Genomic DNA, 17,016 nt, shown 5'->3' on the forward strand with positions numbered 1-17,016 from the left:
GGTGACAGAGACAATGCAGATGCTATCTTGGCGCTCCTTCAGGCTTTGCCAAGCCTCAGCTCTGGGCCAAAGCCCCAGCCTGACATCCTACTGCCCATGCCTTGGGAAAGTTATACACGTGTGCCCGTAAATCACATTTCTCTCTGGTAACAGAGGCATGACTGAGAAATCTCTTCTCAGGCGTCTTTTCAGAGTTTCCAGAAATGGGGCAAACCCTTCCTGGCTTAGCCCAGCAAAAAAGGGACAGGGAGCTAAAGAAGCCCTTCTCTGAGAATCCCAGCCCTCGCCGACTCCTGCCCTCTAGAACCTTCCAGCCCTTAGAGCCAGCACCACCTGATTCTCCCTCCAAAATGCACACACTGACTTGTGTGCTGTAGTTAGGGCTGAGAGGACAGGTTCTGAAGTCACAGTCACATCATGTATGTTCGAATCCCAGCTCAGCTTCCTTGCTTTGGGCAAGTTACTTGCCTTGGGCAAGTTACTAAACATATATTTTTGCCTTGACATTCTCAAGGTCAAATGGGAAAAGTTATGATAATGGTATTTAGCCCTTTGGTTTGTTGTGAGGATTACATGAGATAATAGAGTGTTTAGGAATGTGTGGCCTCTGACAAGTATACTGTAATCATTAGCTCTTGATTTTGCAACTCTGTTTTCTTTTTTCCCATCTTAGTGAGATTACACACTCCTTAAGGGCAAGGACTATGCTTTCTTTTCAACCATTTTTGTCTTTCACATTGTCTTACCTAGGAGCATTTGTCAATTAGAGGAGACCAGATATTCCCAAATCATGTCTCTTTAGAAGTTACAGGAAGTTCCTTAGTGAAAATCTATGAGCACTAACCCCTAGCCTTTTTTTTTTCTTTTTCTTTTTTTTTTTTTTTTTTTGAGATGGAGTTTCAGTCTTGTTGCCCAGGCTGGAGTGCAATGGCCCGATCTCAGCTCACTGCAACCTCCGTCTCCCAGGTTCAAGCCATTCTCCTGCCTCAGCCTCCCAAGAAGCTGGAATTACAGGTCTGCGCCACCACGCTGGGCTAATTTTGTGTTATTAGTAGAGACAGGGTTTCTCCATGTGGGTCAGGCTCGTCTCAAACTCCCGACCTCAGGTGATCTGCCTGCCTCAGCCTCCCAAAGTGCCGAAATTACAGGCATGAGCCACTGCGCCTGGCCATGCCCTAAGCCTCTTTGTAGGAAAAATGACACCCACATTTTGTGGAAAAAGAGGCTCAGTTAGGAAATATCAAGAAAAGGTAAAGAACAAAAGTAACACCCCTCCCCCACAAATATATCCCCATTGTTTGTTGTTATGAAAGTCTTATTACCAACAGAAGAGACAATTGGAAGGATGGTTGTCTCACATCCATCCCAGATGGTGCAGACACTGATCTTCCTAAAAGCACACTCAACAAACATTTATTGAGTGCTTAGGTATTGTTCTAAAAGGTGGAGATACAAATAAAAGTTATGTTTGTTATAAGGATGGGCCAAAATTAGGGATTCTCCCCTTCTTAATGCAAATGCATATTTTCATTCCTTTTTAGCACAATGAGATAAAAATATCAGGACACCTGAAAACAAAGATTATCTGAAGAGTTTTATTCTCCCTTTATTTCCCATCAAATGCAGTGCTCTGAAGAGTGAGCTGCATTGATTGTCCAAACAGCCTGGGTCCTGAGCTTCTGTGGCTCACCCAGTGATGGGAGAGGACAGCAGAGGGCTTGCTTGCAGGGAAGTGGAACCTCTCCAGGCACCACGAGCTGGGCCCTCGGGGCAGGGATGGTGAGTCTCTGGGGACAGCCAATTAAAACTGTTTAAATCTCATTTGAGACTATGAAGGACAACTTCTGATATCTGCAGAACCACAGAGCCAGCAGGCATGACATCCAGAAGGAGCTTTAAGTGATGGCTTTGGAAACACATGCCCTTTTCACTTGCTGAGATCACTGAGCCTGTCTCAGAAAGGATTCTGGGACCCTGGTGGACTTTGTGGCCACATTCTAATAATCCTGTGAGAAGGAAAAATTGTCCTATGACCAACCAAGGTCTCAGCCTCAGTATGGGGTGTCTTCCCAAGGGTATCCAGTGATAATAATTCAGAAGATGAAGGCAGACACACCAACAAGAAAGTGTCAGGGAGTGTCTCAAGGAACCATGACAGCAATGGAGCCTAGGTTTCCAAGAATGTAAATCCTTCATTTATTGAGGGCACTTAATTACTCAAAAAAGAACAGAGGTCGGGTACAGTGGCTCTTGCCTGTAATCCCAGAACTTTGAGAGGCCAAGGCAGGCAAATCACTTGAGGTCAGGAATTGGAGACCAGCCTGGCCAACATGGTGAAACCCCACCTCTACTAAAAATACTAAAGTTCGCCAGGCGTGGTAGTGCACACCTGTAATCTCAGCTACTCAGGAGGCTGAAGCAAGAGAATTGCTTGAACCTGAGAAGTGGAGGTTGCAGTGAGCCAAGATTATGCCACTGCACTCCAGCCTGGGTGATGAAGTGAGACTCTGTCTCAGAAAAAAAAAAAAAAAAAAAAGAACAGAGACAACTGCTTTGATAATGGCTGGTGGTGGTAAGCGATTAATTTTTCTCTTTTTTAAAATAAAAATGTTCATTGTTGTCGCTATAATATCCTTGAGACAATTTTAAATTAAGAGACAACAAACACAAGGCAGAAAGTAAACTTTCTGAAGATGCTGAGATGAACTTGACATTGCCAAATTATTTCTGGGCTCACTAAATTCCTTAGAAGGGATTTTTTTTAATTAACTTTTTTTTTTTTTACTTTTTTTCATTCTGACTTCAGTTTGCTTCACCAGCCATCTATCTCCCCTGAAGTGAAACCTTAGATTTTTAAAAATTGACAAGTCCTTAGGAAGAAACCTATTAATCAGGAGTTTGAGACCAGCCTGGCCATCCCCTAAACCGGATGAAGGAATTTAGGACCAGGAAGGTTAAGTAACTTGCCCAGGGTGACATGGTCAGTGAAAGCATAGCAAAGTGGGGACCCGCACCCAGGGTCGTCTGAATTCAGATCCCAAGTTCCTAACAGTTATGCTCCAATGTCTCCTGTTTTGGTCTGCTGCTTTCCCTCATCCACCTCTCCCTGTGGGTCCATATTCCTTAGCTCGGAAAATAACCTCCATCACCAATATCTCCACCATAAAGAGCTACTTTATAAGGACGTAGGTCCTTTAGTCCAAATGAGAGGTGAGTGGAGCATGAAAATTTCTAGATGTCCAGAGACTACCCATCTTTGGGATACTCTTGTCTGGGGAATGTGAGGGCAGGAGCCTGGGGTAGGACGGATGGTAGGTTGGAGGCACAGTCTCCACTGTCTGTGAGTGCAGTGGCCTCATCACGGATCCCCCGGGCCTAGCACGGTGCTTGGTACCTGGCAGATGCTTAGCAAGCATCTTCTGTGAGTAAATGCCTGAGGAGATCTGCAGCAGACTTCAGAGACACTTTGCATACTGAAGTTTTTATGGCCTTTAATGAGGCCCGGTGAGAGGATTTAACCATAATTACTGCCAAACAGTTACTTCTTCAAGCGGACTGTTAGGATGAGGAGGGCAAGGGTTCTAATTAAGACTTCTGTGTACCCTGGCATTTCAAAAAGCCCTAACAGTACCCACCCCATCACACTCTGCTTTGATGCCCAAACCCTGCTTTGAAAGCAGCAGGATCCTTGGTCTCAGGAAAGCATGAGGTAGAAAATAGCAGGGGAGACCAGACGCAGTGGCTCACACCTGTAGTGTCAGCTACTTGAGAGGCTGAGGCAGGAGGATCGCTGGACCTCAGGAGTTTGAGACCAGCCTGGGCAACGTAGTGAGACATTGTCTCTACTTAAAATAAAAACATTTTTTTTAATGACCAGGAGTGGTGGCTCACGCCTGTAATCCCAGCACTTTGGGAGGCCGAGGTGGGTGGATCGCTGGAAGTCAGGAGTTTGAGACCAGCCTGGCCAACATGGCAAATCCCCATCTCTACTAAAACTAAAAAACTAGCTGGGCCTGGTTACACACGCCTGTAATCCCAGCTATTCTGGAGGCTGAGGCACAAGAATTGCTGGAATGTGGCAGGCAGAGGTTGCAGTGAGCCGAGATCACGCCACTGCACTCCAGCCTGGGTGACAGAGTGATACTCTATCTGAAAAAAAGAAAACGGCAGGGGAGTAGCAGGGCAGGAGACATTCTGTGTCCAACCAAAGGAGAAAGCATATTTGTCTTTGTGGTTTGAAGTGTGGGTTGCGTTTTCTGCTTTTTCCCAAGAAGCCAATGCAGAGCATAGCTATGGGGAAGTGCCAGGGATGGAAGCCTCAGGATCCATGAGAATGGCCACCTATCATCAGGGAAAAGGAAGAAAGACTCCTAAATGCATGTCCCCCATACTTGGGCTAAGCCACCCCACACTGGGTCTTCCTCAAAGGCAATCTGGACTATGGTGGCTGGCCTTTGTATCCTAGAGAATGAATCTTTCCTTCTTAAATCCAGTTCAACTGAGGAAGTCCTATTGTCTGCTTCTTCTCCCCAGACATCTGCTTTGTATGTCTCCTATGTCATAATAGTGACAATGGTAACCATTTATTGGGTACCTCATATGAGTCAGACATTATGCAAAGCACTTTGCTTGCATATTCTGATTAAGCCCTCACAAGAACCTCATGAGGTAGCCACTATTCTTGCATCCTTTCATAGATGAGGAAATGAGGCTCAGAGGGATTAAGTCTGAGCCTCCCACAGCCAGTAAGTTACAATGCCAAAACTCAGACCCTCATCAGACAGCCCCAAAAGTCCATTCTGTTAGCCATGGTTGCATAGTGCCTCAAGAAGCTACAAAAATCCTCCTAATTGTGGCTGCCCCCATGGGCTTCCTCTTAAGTAAGGCACTGGGACTCTCGGGTTCTCTAAGGACGAATTGATGACGTATGGGGGTCTGCGTAGGCTGGGGTTTTCCAAGGCTCTATGTAGATACTCCAAGTACCACCTTTTCTCCCCAACAGGGAGGCCACCCAGCAAGTGTTCCCACAGGAACTTCTCTTCAACAAACAGGGCTTGTGGAAAAACATTTTACATCTGGTAAACAACTCTTGGAAATCATTTAGAATAACATTGCAACCATTTAATAGTATCAGTAATTTAAAATCTTCCTATACAGAAAACTCCAGACCCAGACAGATTTACTGGTGAGTTCTTTCACACTTGCAAGGAGGGGATAATTTAACTATTATACAAATTCTTCCAAAGAATGGAAGAAAACATTTCCCAACTCATTTCATAAGATTAGGACAGCCTTACTTTCAAAACCAGGAAAAGACAACATAAGAAAGGAAAAGTATACTTCTGCTTCACTCAGGAACACAGATGCAAAAATCCTCAAGTATATATTAGCAAACCAAACCCAGAAATGCAGGGAAATGGAATATATCATGATCAAGTTGGGTTTTTCTCCAAGATTGAATGGTTGGTTCAGCATTAGAAAATTAACTGATATAATTTATCACATTAACAGATTAAAGGAGAAAAAAATATGACATTTTCAATAGGTACAGAAAATGTTTGATAAAATTTTATGTCCACTCATTATATATTAACACGTCTTAGCAAACTAGGAATAAAAAGAAACTTACTTAATGTGATTAACAGAATCTACTTAAATCTACGGCAAACATCATACTTAATGGTGAAATGTTGAAGGCATTTCCCTTAAGATTAAAAAAAAGAACAGAATGCCCATTTTCATGTTTCTGCTCAGCACTGTCCCAGAGGGCCTGGCCAGCACAGCAAGGCAGGAAAAAGAAGTAAAAGGTTAAGTCTTTGAAAGGAAGAAACATAACTGTCGTTATTTGCAGATGATACTATTGTCTATATAGAGAACTCAAAGGAACCTAGAAAAAATGTAATAGGAATAAACATGAGCTTATCAAGGTTGCTGAATACAAATCAATATAAGAAAGTCAATTGCATCTCTGTACACTAAATAGAAAAATGATTTTTAAAAAGGTACCATTTACAGGAGCAACAAAATTGTTTAAATCTCTAGGAATAAATATAACAAGACATGCAAGGCCTTTATTGAGAAAATGTATAAAACACTATTGAAAGACATTAACGAGGCTCTAAAATAAATGGAGAATTATGCAATGTTCTTGGATGGGATGACTTAATATTTACAGAGGTTGATTCTCCCCCAAATGTAACCATGAATTCAAATCCCAGTGGGTCTGTTTGCTGTTTGTTTTTATGAAACTCAAAAGGTGATTCTAAGATTCAAAAGGAAGAACAAAAAGCCAAGAGCCAAGACACTTCTAATGAAGAAGATGGAATTTGGTTGGGGTAAAGAATTGGACTTCCCCAATCAGATTTCCGTTTTTATTTCAAAGCTAATTAAGATGGCATGGATTTAGCACAGAGATTCTATGAAACCAATGGAACATGCTGGAGAACCTAGAAGCAGACACAGCATGGAGGCTTGATTTATGACAGAGCAGACTTTGCAGATCAGAAGGGAAGGATGAACTATGGTGCTGGGCTAATTGGGTATCCATGTGGAAAAAGATGAAATTGGATTCCTCCCTTGTCAAAAATCAATTCCAGGTGGATTAAAGACTTAAATGTGAAAGGCAAAACTATAAAACTTTTAGAAGACAGTATAGAAGTTTATCCGTATGACCTTGGGAGGAAAAAAACTTGTTGAAGACTGTTTAAAAACGTGAACCATAGGGCATATATTGTGAGTTTGACTATATGAAAAATCAGAACTTCAGTTCATCAGAAGACACCACGGAGTAAAAATATAAGCTACAAAGAATTCATATCCAATACATTAGAACTCCACAATTTAATACAAAAATAATAAATAACCCCATGGAGGAGTGGGAGACAAAGGACATGAACAGGCATTTCGTATAACAAGAATGGTCCATAAATATTAAAACAAAAAAAAAAAGAAAGCTCCTGGTACTCAGAGAAATTAATTTAAAACCACAATGAGATAGCATTTTCCACCCACCCAATCAGCAGGTATTAGAAAGCCAGGCCTTACCACATGCTGGTGAGACTGTGGGGTAAGAGTAATTGTCATTCACTGCTGGTGGAAGTGTAAATTGTTACAGCCACATTGGGAAACAGTGTTAATGCCCAATAAAACTGAACAGGCTCCTACCCTACGGCCCATCAATTCCACTCCTAGATGTATATCCTGGGAGAAATTCTTGCACACGTGCACAGGGGACATGTACAAAAATGTTCATAGTAACATCACTCACAACAGCCCCAAACCAAAAATTGCCCAAATGACACATAAATGGCGGTATAGTCACAGAATGAAATATAAGAATCAGCAGTGAAAATTAGCCATAAATATATGCAAAAACTTCCCATTAAGCAAAAGATGCGAGTCACAGAATACACACATTGTGAGTCCATTCATACAATGTTCACAGATAGACAAAACTAAACAGCATACTGTTTAGGGATATATGCCAAGGTGGTAACAACATAGAAAAGCCTTGGAATGATTAACACAAACTTCAGCATTGTAGTTACCTCTGGGATAACTTGGGAGAGAGACTTGATTATGGGGGAATATGCAGAGGGCTTCTAAGCACAATATTCAACTTCTGTTTTTTTGTATTTCTTAATTCGGGTAGTATGTATGCAGGTATCTGTTTTGTGGGTGGTATGTATGCAGGTATCTGTTGTATTATTATTCTTTAAATGATACACAAAATATATACACTTATCTGTATGCATAATATATTTATAATCTTACATTTTAATAACAAAGGGAAGTTACAGTCAGACCAGAAGTGGAAAGTGGGAAGTAACAGGGTAGCAGGGTGGCCAGGAGAGGCACAAGGTCACGGGTGTGGCCTGCTCAAAGAACTAAGAAAAGACCCCACTGAAGTGGGGGGGAAGGGAATGGAGAAAGGTGAGGTTGGAGAGCAAAATGGGAGCAGATCACAGAGGATCTTCCAAATTTTGCTGACTCCTTGGGAAGTGTAAATTCAGTAGTCTTCACAGCGTTATGCAATATAGCCCCTGCAGACCTAGCCGTGTACTTCGGGAAAAAAAAGCATTTTTGAGATGAACCTAAAGGGACCTGCTGACAGCTCATAAATGAGTTCTCTCTCTCAGACAGTGTTTTTACTCTCAGGACAAATAAATAGCTCTGGGTGGCTGCTCCTTGCTCATCAAGAACAGGGAAGGTTGCAGGTGGGGCTGGCCCTGAGACAGCCGTAGATGGTGAAGGGCTGATAGCCGCCTGGCAACTGGAGCTCTGACTCCCTCAGCTCTGCCCTGCCAGGGAAAGGAAAAGAAAAACAAGCACAGACAGCTTCATATTCCACCTGCCTGCAGACCTATTTTGTATGACTAGGGACACCTGACAGGAACGGTGGTCATCCTCTCCACCAACATAAACACATATGCCTCCTCTATATGACCCCTTCAGCCACACTGAGATCTGGAAATGTTAACCTTCGGCTCTACAGAAAGGACTCTGAGCCTAGGGTCCTTGCTTCTGGTATCAAGCTGTCCACCCATTTGGCCACCGCCTGAAAATTGTGAAATCTTTTTATCTCAGTTTCCCCATCTATAAAAATGGGGATAATGACCATGGGGCCCATGTATAAATTAGCACTGGAGTCAGAGCATGTGAGGGTGAAGCAGCCCTTGGAGGTCCAGGCGAGCCTCTCCTGCTAGCTCCCAGAGCATCCCGATCTTCCCCGACCCCAACATGCGCAGGCTTACACAGCATAGTCATAGGTGTCACTGAGTATGAGTACGTTACACGTATGTTACAGGAGCTTCCTGGCATACACTGTGAGCTCCACATGAGAATGGAGCCCTGTGTGTCTGGCTTATTGCAGTAATCCCAGTGCCTAGCACAGTGCCTAGGACGCAAGAAGGTCCACACACAGCAATTACCAAATGTGGCTCTTAACTTGTTTTGAGTCTGTAGAGGGGAACAAGCTTTTAACTTTACAAAGTCAGATGGTCAGCTCCAGATTGTCCCTAGTGGTGGGTACAGAAACCACCAATACCTAATTTTCTCTCTCTGAAATGCAGCCCTAGGCCAGGCGCAGTGGCTCACGCTTGTAATCCCAGCACTTTGGGAGGCCAAGGGCATATCGCTTGAGCCCAGGAGTTGGAGACCAGCCTGGGCAACATGGTAGAACCCCATTTCTACAAAAAACACAAAAAACTATCTGGGCGTGGTGTTGCACATCTGTAGTCCCAGCCACTCAGGAGGCTGAGAGGGGCGGATCGATTGAGCTTGGGAGGTTGAGGCTGCAGTGAGCCGTGATTGCACCATGGCACTGTCGCCTGGGTGACAAAGCAAGACTCTGTCTCTAAAAAATAAAAAATAAAATAAAATGTAGCCCTTCTCTCAACCCTGAGTGAACACTGTAGGTTCAAGGCCCTTGTTAGTTTTGGGGAATACCAGGTGTAGTACCATAACCAGCTCTAGAGTAGTTCACACTCCGCTGGGGAAGACAGTCACCCCGTAGCCGCCAAGTTACCAAAAGGCAAAGCCCTGGAGGAAATAGCCGAGAGCCACAGCACGGAATGGAGAAAAACAGACTTACATTTGGAAAGGTGGGGAGGTTTTCTGCTAGAAGAGAGGAGCAAGGTTGCTACACACACTCCTCCTCCCCATACCCACCACATTCTTGGGTCCTGCTTTCAGTCCAAGAACTTGCCAGGCTGTCCCATAAGAGGTACCGCACCCACTCTGTCCCCACCCTACGCAGTAACTAATCTCTTTGCAGATCAAAATAAGTAGTATCTATTGAGCACTTACAGTGTGTCAAATCCTGTGCTAAATAATTTACATGGATTATTTTACTTAAACCTCATAACAACTCTAAAAGAGAAATACCATCATTGCCCCATTTTATAGATTTTGAAGAAATGGAGGATCCACAGAATTCAACCACTTGTCCAAGATCACAGGTCCTGGTAGATGGTAGAGCCACTGGCCTGAGTCCTAAGTTAGACCTCCTCCCTGGACTCCTAAGAGGTAGCTGCATTTTCTATACCTGGGTGGCGGATGGTGAAGGCAGCAGGACCAGCAGGGCAGAGCATTGCCAGCAACTCTGTGCCAGGAGGCTTCATACCCTCTTACTCCCTCACTTAGCACCTGAAGACCTGGAAATTCCCAGAAGCCATATAGCTGTGGATTCTGCTGTGGTTGATAAAGACTTATTTTAAATGAGTCATTTCCTTCAAAAGGGAGGGAAAAAATGTGTTTAGATTTCAGCAAGAATGCAGTTCCCCACCACACCCACACACCCATACTTACCCTGATCTTGCTCAGGACTCGGAACCCTGTGCCAGGGAGCATCAGTTGGTGGAGAACCTCCCACCCAGCCTCAAAAACCCCTTGTGGCATGGGCACCTGAGGTCACACTTGACCCCAGGGAAACGAACCAGGGCCAGGCCCATTCACTCAGAAAGGCTGGGCCTCCTTCTTCGATCCCAGTGACAGGAGCAGACTTGCCTCCTCAGAAGCTAGCCATCTGTCTGATTGTCTTCACTTACCGGGTGGGGCCTTCCTTTCTGTCTTGTTCTGCCTGTCTTCTTTCCCACCCAGTTTCTCTCTTCTCTGCCTATGTCTATCTTGTTCTCTTTTCCTGTTTCTCCAGTCATTCATTCGTTCATTTTTCCTTTGCCTTATTGATTGAGCCTCTGATCCATAGGTTCTTGTTCTTGGTTTCTCTCCTATTCAGGTGGCCCCTTACCATGAGGGTTACTTGCTAGCTGCCTTCTATGAAGCTAAGTGATTCTCGTCCCCTTCCTGACTAATTCCAGACCTGGAGCTGACTCAAGCTAAGGTTACTCGGATGTTTCCTGTGGCCTTAACTAGATAATGTATTCACGTTTTTTAACAGCTTTATTGAGGTTTAATTATATACAATAACATTTAAGCATTTTGAGTATACAGTTCAATAATTTTTGGTAAACGCATACAGCATGTAATCACTACCAACATCAAGATAGCAGACATTTGCATCATCTCAAAAAGCTCTCCTGTGCCCCTTTGCTATCAGTCCTCTCTCCCCACCCTGGCTCCTGTCAACCCTTAATCTGTTTTCTGTCACTATAGTTATGGCTTCTTTTTAAAAATATTTACATAATTGGCATTATATAGTATATAGTCTTCAGCATCCTGCATCTTTGACTTAGGGCGATGTTAAGATTCATCCTGCTGTTTCATGCATCACTAAGGAGTACACCGCTGTGGTTATACCACAATTTGCCAGGTGATTCACCAGTTGATGGGCATTTGGGGTGTTTCTAGTTTTTCATTAAAATGAATGAAGTTGTTCTGAACATTCATGTACAGGTCCTTGTATGGACATATGTTTTCATTGCTCTTAAGTAAATATTTGTGAGTACAATTGCTGAGTGGTATGGAAAGTGTATAATTAACTTTATAAAAAATGGCCAATCTGTTTTCCAACATGGCCTGTTCAAACTGTTTTTATCTCCCTCTTTTCTCCTTCCTTCCTCGCTCTGTCCCTCTGGAGCTACCGTTCTCCCACAGTATCTCTGTTCTAGTTTTACCCTATTCTATTCTCAGGGTTTTCCACTATCTCCCCCTCATCCCTCTTCTTCATTGTCTCCTTCCTCCTCCTTCTCATGTCATCCTTTCTCTTCGCCTCCAGGACACTTTAAAACCTGAGAAACTAACATCCTTTCTCATTCCCTATTAGAAATAACTCCATCACAAGCCCACAGATTACTCTCCTGGCCAGGCTCACTATTCCAAATGGGGGAAACATGCCCTCCCCAGATAAAGGCCCAGAGAAGTAAAAAGACAGACCCTAGTGTAATGGAAGATGGCTTTGCATTCTGGCATCTTCCCCCTCCCTAAAGGATTAATGGTGTTTGTGGATAGCAGTTCCTTTACTCAAACATAATATTGGAAATCCAAGAGTGTTAAGTGAAGTCCATCCCGTTTAATCAGTGCTTCGACAGTTTCCACAAACATAAGCCCTGTAGGGGTTTACCTTCCCCAGTCATAGGCAAGGAGCAGCATAGCCCAAAGCCAGCTCCTTGTCATATCTGTTTGAAGGAACTGGTGTAACAATATCTGATTACAAACTCAGAACATTTTATGTAGTGCTAAGAGTACCTCAGGAGGGTGATTGTGGAATGGTTTCGTTCTTCTTAATTCTTTATTATTGAGATATAATTCACCTACCATACAATTCACCCATTTAAGGTATACAACTCAGTGGTTTTTAGTATATTCACAGATGTATAGCCATTACCATTACAATTTTAGGATATTCTGTCACTTCAGAAAGAAACCTTGTGCCCTTTAGCTATCACCTCATATTCACCATCATCCCAACCCTTGGAAATGATCATCTATTTTCTATCTCTGTAGATTGACTTATTCTGGACATTTCATATACATGGAATCAAATAATATGTGGTCTTTTGTGTCTGGCTTCTTTCACTTAGTATAATGTTTTCAAGGTTCATTCATGTTCTCTTATGTATCGATACTTCATTCTTCTTTATGGCTGAATAATATTTCATTGTATGGTTATACCATATTTTCTTTATCCACTCATCAATGAGTAGACATTTGAGTTGTTTCCCTCTTTGGGTTATTATGAATAATGCTGCTGAAACATTTGCCTATAAGTTTTTGTATGGACACATGTTTTCATTTCTTTTGGGCATATTCTAGAAATGGATTTACTGGATCATATGGTAATCCTATGTTTAATCATATCAGGAATTGCCAGACTGTTCTGCAAAGATGCTGTACCATTTTACATTCCAACCAGCAATGTATGAGGGTTTCCATTTTTATACCTCCTCACCAACACTTACTATTTGACTAAAGTGGTTTTTTGATCCTATAACTTGATCTTTGGACTATCACAAATACATACATGACGACCACATATACATTTACACAATCATTGATACAGACACATGTATAAAATTACATGGTGGGCATACCTGTACACACCTCTAGAGTTCACGTGCATAGACACAGAATCTCATACAGATATTTACAATCCATAAGGCAATTGTGTCTGCAATCTCACGCAGCACATGCAGCATACACACATCAATCCATAGACCACATGTGTGAACAAAACCAGATTTGCAATGGCCCAATGCCATCACACATGTATACTGAACTGACACGGGCTTTGAGCAAACATATACATTTGCTCAAAACAAAGGGACATATGTATTTAATAATGCACTCACACCTGCATAAACACAAATACACAAACAATAGTTATACCTACAACAGCATAGTCCTAAAAAGGCACACACAGTGTAGCCATCATAGATGACTGAAAAGACTGAATGTATTTACTCTGGATGGCATGGAGAAGGTTTCATTATCCTTGGTGTACTAGGTAGGAAGACCTTTTCATTCATTCCTTTACTCATCCCTTTGTTCTTTAAGCTACAATTACATATTGAGCATGCAGAAATACAATGATGAACCAGACTGACATCGTCCCTGCCCTCATGGAATTTAAAGTCTAGCAAGGAAACACTCATAAACTGTGATATGTGCTCAGAAGAAAGTAAGCAAGGCAATATGTTTGCCAAAGCCCTAGGATAGTAGGCAGTTTCCAGGAACATTTTTTTTTTTTTTTTTTGAGAGAGCATCTCATTCTTTCACCCAGGTTGGAGTGCAGTGGCACAATCATGGCTCACTGTAGCTTTCACCTCCCAGGCTCCAGCGAACCTCCCATCTCAGCCTCCTGAGTAGCTGGAATGACAGGCACCTGCCATCACAACCAGCTAATTTTTTTTTAAAGAGATGGGGTCTCACTATGTTTCCCAGGCTGGTCTAGAACTCCTGGGTTCAAGCAATCCTCCCATCTCAGCCTCCCAAAGTGCTAGGTTTATAAGCATGAGCTACTGAGCCCAGCCTTCCAGGAGCTTTTATCGTTTTATCATTATTGTTTCCTCTTTTATCCTGGAAAAGTGAAAGGGATTCAAATTCAACTTCTACAACTCATTGGCTAGGCGTGTGTGTGTGTGTGTGTGTGTGTGTGTGTGTGTGTGTGTGTGTGTAATTCTAGCAATAGTCGATAATGAGTATGGACTCAGAACTTGGACTGCCTGATTTTAGATTTTCTTTGTTTCATACTAATTGTGTAACCTTTCTTTCTGTCTTTGTCTCAGTTTCTCATCCAAATATGGGGATTACAACAGTTCCTTTAATAAGGATTAACTTAGCTGATACTTATAAAGCATTTCAAACTGCCTTGCAAGCGCTCAGTTCTGAATCAATATTCTCCACTGTTTCATTTTCCAAGAGCAGGTTTTCATAGAGGGAGATGGGTGGGGTAGGAAGAGGGACAGGAGGAGGAGCCTGCTAGTGCCCTGTGGACTGTAAATTGGACGGCTCTTCATCTTCCACCCTATCTGAGCAGTCTTTTGGAATGCGGTCCTGGCATGCCACCCCAGCAGGCCATAAACCAGCTCCTCCCCACCTCCCTGTGCCCACAGCCACAAACCATAGAGAGGACACACAATGGGTGGCACCGGGCATGGCTGTTGGTTTTCAGCTGTGTCAGGTCTTTCTGTGTAGCTGCTCTGTTTGCTGTGGGCCTGGGTTGTGGCATTCACTGGTTCTGCTTGGCTGTCTTTTCTGTCTGTGCAGGTCAGCACTTATCACCCCGCACCTGTCTCTCCAGGACACTGCACAGCCATGGTCGGTCTGCCGGGCTCCCAGCAACACCTCTCAGCAAACATGTGAGTAAAAGGCTCATCCCTTCACCCCAGTCTGGCACAAAAGGGTCATCTTTACCATGTGCGGTGGTGATCTAGCATCACCATTCCCAAACCGTCCCATCCAGAGAGACAATAGGTCACCTTCCTTTACCACTTCCAAGTGAAATAATGGTGAAAAACAGAAATTAAGGCCAGGCACAGTGGCTCACACCTGTAATCCCAGCACTTCAGTAGGCTGAGGCAGGAGGATTGCTTGAACCCAGGAGTTCCAGACCTGCCTGAGCAACATAGTGAGACCCCATCTCTACAAAGACACTTAAAAATTAGCCAGAAATGGTTGTGCACATGTTTTCCTCGCTACTTAGAAGGCTGAGGCAGGAGGATGACTGGAGCCCAGGAGTTTGAGGCTTCAGTGAGCTACGATCATCCCACTGCACTCCAGCCTGGGCCACAGAGTGAGACCCTGTCTCAAAAAACAAAAAAAAAAAAAGACAACACAAATTAGCAAACCACATCACTCTTAGCTCATTATTTCACAAAAGTAGAAAGAGACTGGAAGATTATATACCACAACATCACTGGGAGATTGGTATTGAGCAATTTCTATTGTCTTGCTTTAGATTCAAAATGTTGGGTCATAAATAGATGTTGTTTTAGTAATCAGCAAAAACTAAATATAGCATTTTAGAAAGAAAAAACAAAAAAAAAACCTTGTAGAGAACACTCCCCCATTCCCTTTGATAAAATGCTCCAGCGTCTCATAGTCCTTGGAGTCTGGAAGGGCTTCCTGATGTCTGAGATGCCTGGGGGCCATATACTGGTGACCCCTGAATCTGGCAAACCAATGGATTATTTCCTGAACGCCTTGGATCAGGTAGCTATTCTCACCTCCACAGCCTCAGCTGTCCTGATTGCCTTTACCCCTCTGACTCATACCTGGATATTACCTGCCTGATTCCTGTATGGACTTCAGGGAGCAAAGTCTCTGCTCTAAGTTGAGGACTTTCTGCCATGACACAGGCCAATTTCACAGTCCCACCACGCAGCCAGGATTCCCCTGGGTGCCAAACCCAAAACTTACCTCCTGCCTCCCACTTCCCAGCATCTACTTCCCCGCCTACATTAAGTTGGCTCCTCAGGCCACTCCCAGGAGTCAAACACGTCCCTGCTTTCTGGATCAGAGAGGCTTCTATGCTGACCTCTTATTCCCCTGAGCCTTGCTGGCTGCCACCATTTCCTTGGGGACCCAGCAAGCACTAGTGCAAAAGCATCCTAGGTAGAGCAGCACCTTCTAGGTTTGAGGCTCGTCTCTGACATGAATTCCTGTCGCAAACTCCTTTCCTTGTTGGAGGCCTGTTTCCCCATGGTTAAAGTGCTGAGACTGGCCTAAATTAGTGATTTGCTGCTGTGCACTGTATGGAGGATGATGGGGAGATGAAGGCAGGGACCTGGCCTCCTCCACCACTATTTCAACAAAGGTGCTCCATGTTTATCTGCCTTACATGTCCAGGTTTCTGTGTTAAGAAGGTTCTTTGTTGTTTTTGTTTTTGTTTGGGGGGGGCGGTGTTTGTTTGTTTTGTTTTTTGAGACAGAGTCTCACTCTGTCACCCAGGCTGGAGTGCAGTGGCTCGATCTCGGCTCACTGCAGCCACCGCCTCCTGGGTTCAAGTGATTCTCCTACCTCGGCCTCCCGAGTAGCTGGGACCACAGGCACGTGCCACCATGCCCAGCTAATTGTTTGTATTTTTAGTAGAGATGGTATTTCGCCACGTTAGCCAGGCTGGTCTCGAACTCGTGCCCTCAGGTGATCCACCTGCCTCAGCCTCCCAAAGTGCTGGGATTACAGGCGAGAGCCACTGCACCCGCTCGGCCAAGAAGTTTCTTATTGCTAACCACTGGGCAGTCTCCCTCCACCATTCCCCCGCTCCATGCCCCCCATCAGGCACATCTTCCTTCCCCACCAGTTTTCTTTGTCTTCCCAGGTTTGTAGCCCTGCACTCCTACTCAGCCCATGGACCCGATGAGCTGGACCTGCAAAAGGGAGAAGGTGTCAGGGTCCTGGGGAAGTGCCAGGACGGCTGGCTCAGGGGCGTCTCCTTGGTCACCGGGCGAGTTGGCATCTTCCCGAACAATTACGTCATCCCCATTTTCAGGTGCGTCACCTCCAATCTCAGACTTTGGAAGCTCAGGCCACCCTAGGCCAGGGGCCATCGGTGGGTTGAACTGGTGGAGGACCCAATGCTCTTTCAGCAAACAGGCCAAGAAAGTGCTTTTTGCTCTC

At 44.1% G+C, this 17,016-nt stretch overlaps 1 protein-coding gene across 8 annotated transcripts in view; it reads left to right on the forward strand.

Annotated features, from left to right (window-relative positions):
• SH3RF2 (SH3 domain containing ring finger 2) overlaps nt 1–17,016 on the forward strand; it is a 145,935-nt gene that overhangs the window by 96,780 nt on the left and 32,139 nt on the right. For all 8 annotated transcript variants that reach the window (XM_028849816.2, XM_077937314.1, XM_015141123.3 and 5 more), the window contains 2 exons: nt 14,665–14,756; nt 16,718–16,888. In XM_028849816.2, the coding sequence (XP_028705649.1) occupies nt 14,665–14,756; nt 16,718–16,888 (263 nt within the window). The remainder of the gene's footprint in view (nt 1–14,664; nt 14,757–16,717; nt 16,889–17,016) is intronic.

This window comes from Macaca mulatta, chromosome 6, assembly GCF_049350105.2.
Source record: "Macaca mulatta isolate MMU2019108-1 chromosome 6, T2T-MMU8v2.0, whole genome shotgun sequence".
NCBI classification, from domain to species: domain Eukaryota; kingdom Metazoa; phylum Chordata; class Mammalia; order Primates; family Cercopithecidae; genus Macaca; species Macaca mulatta.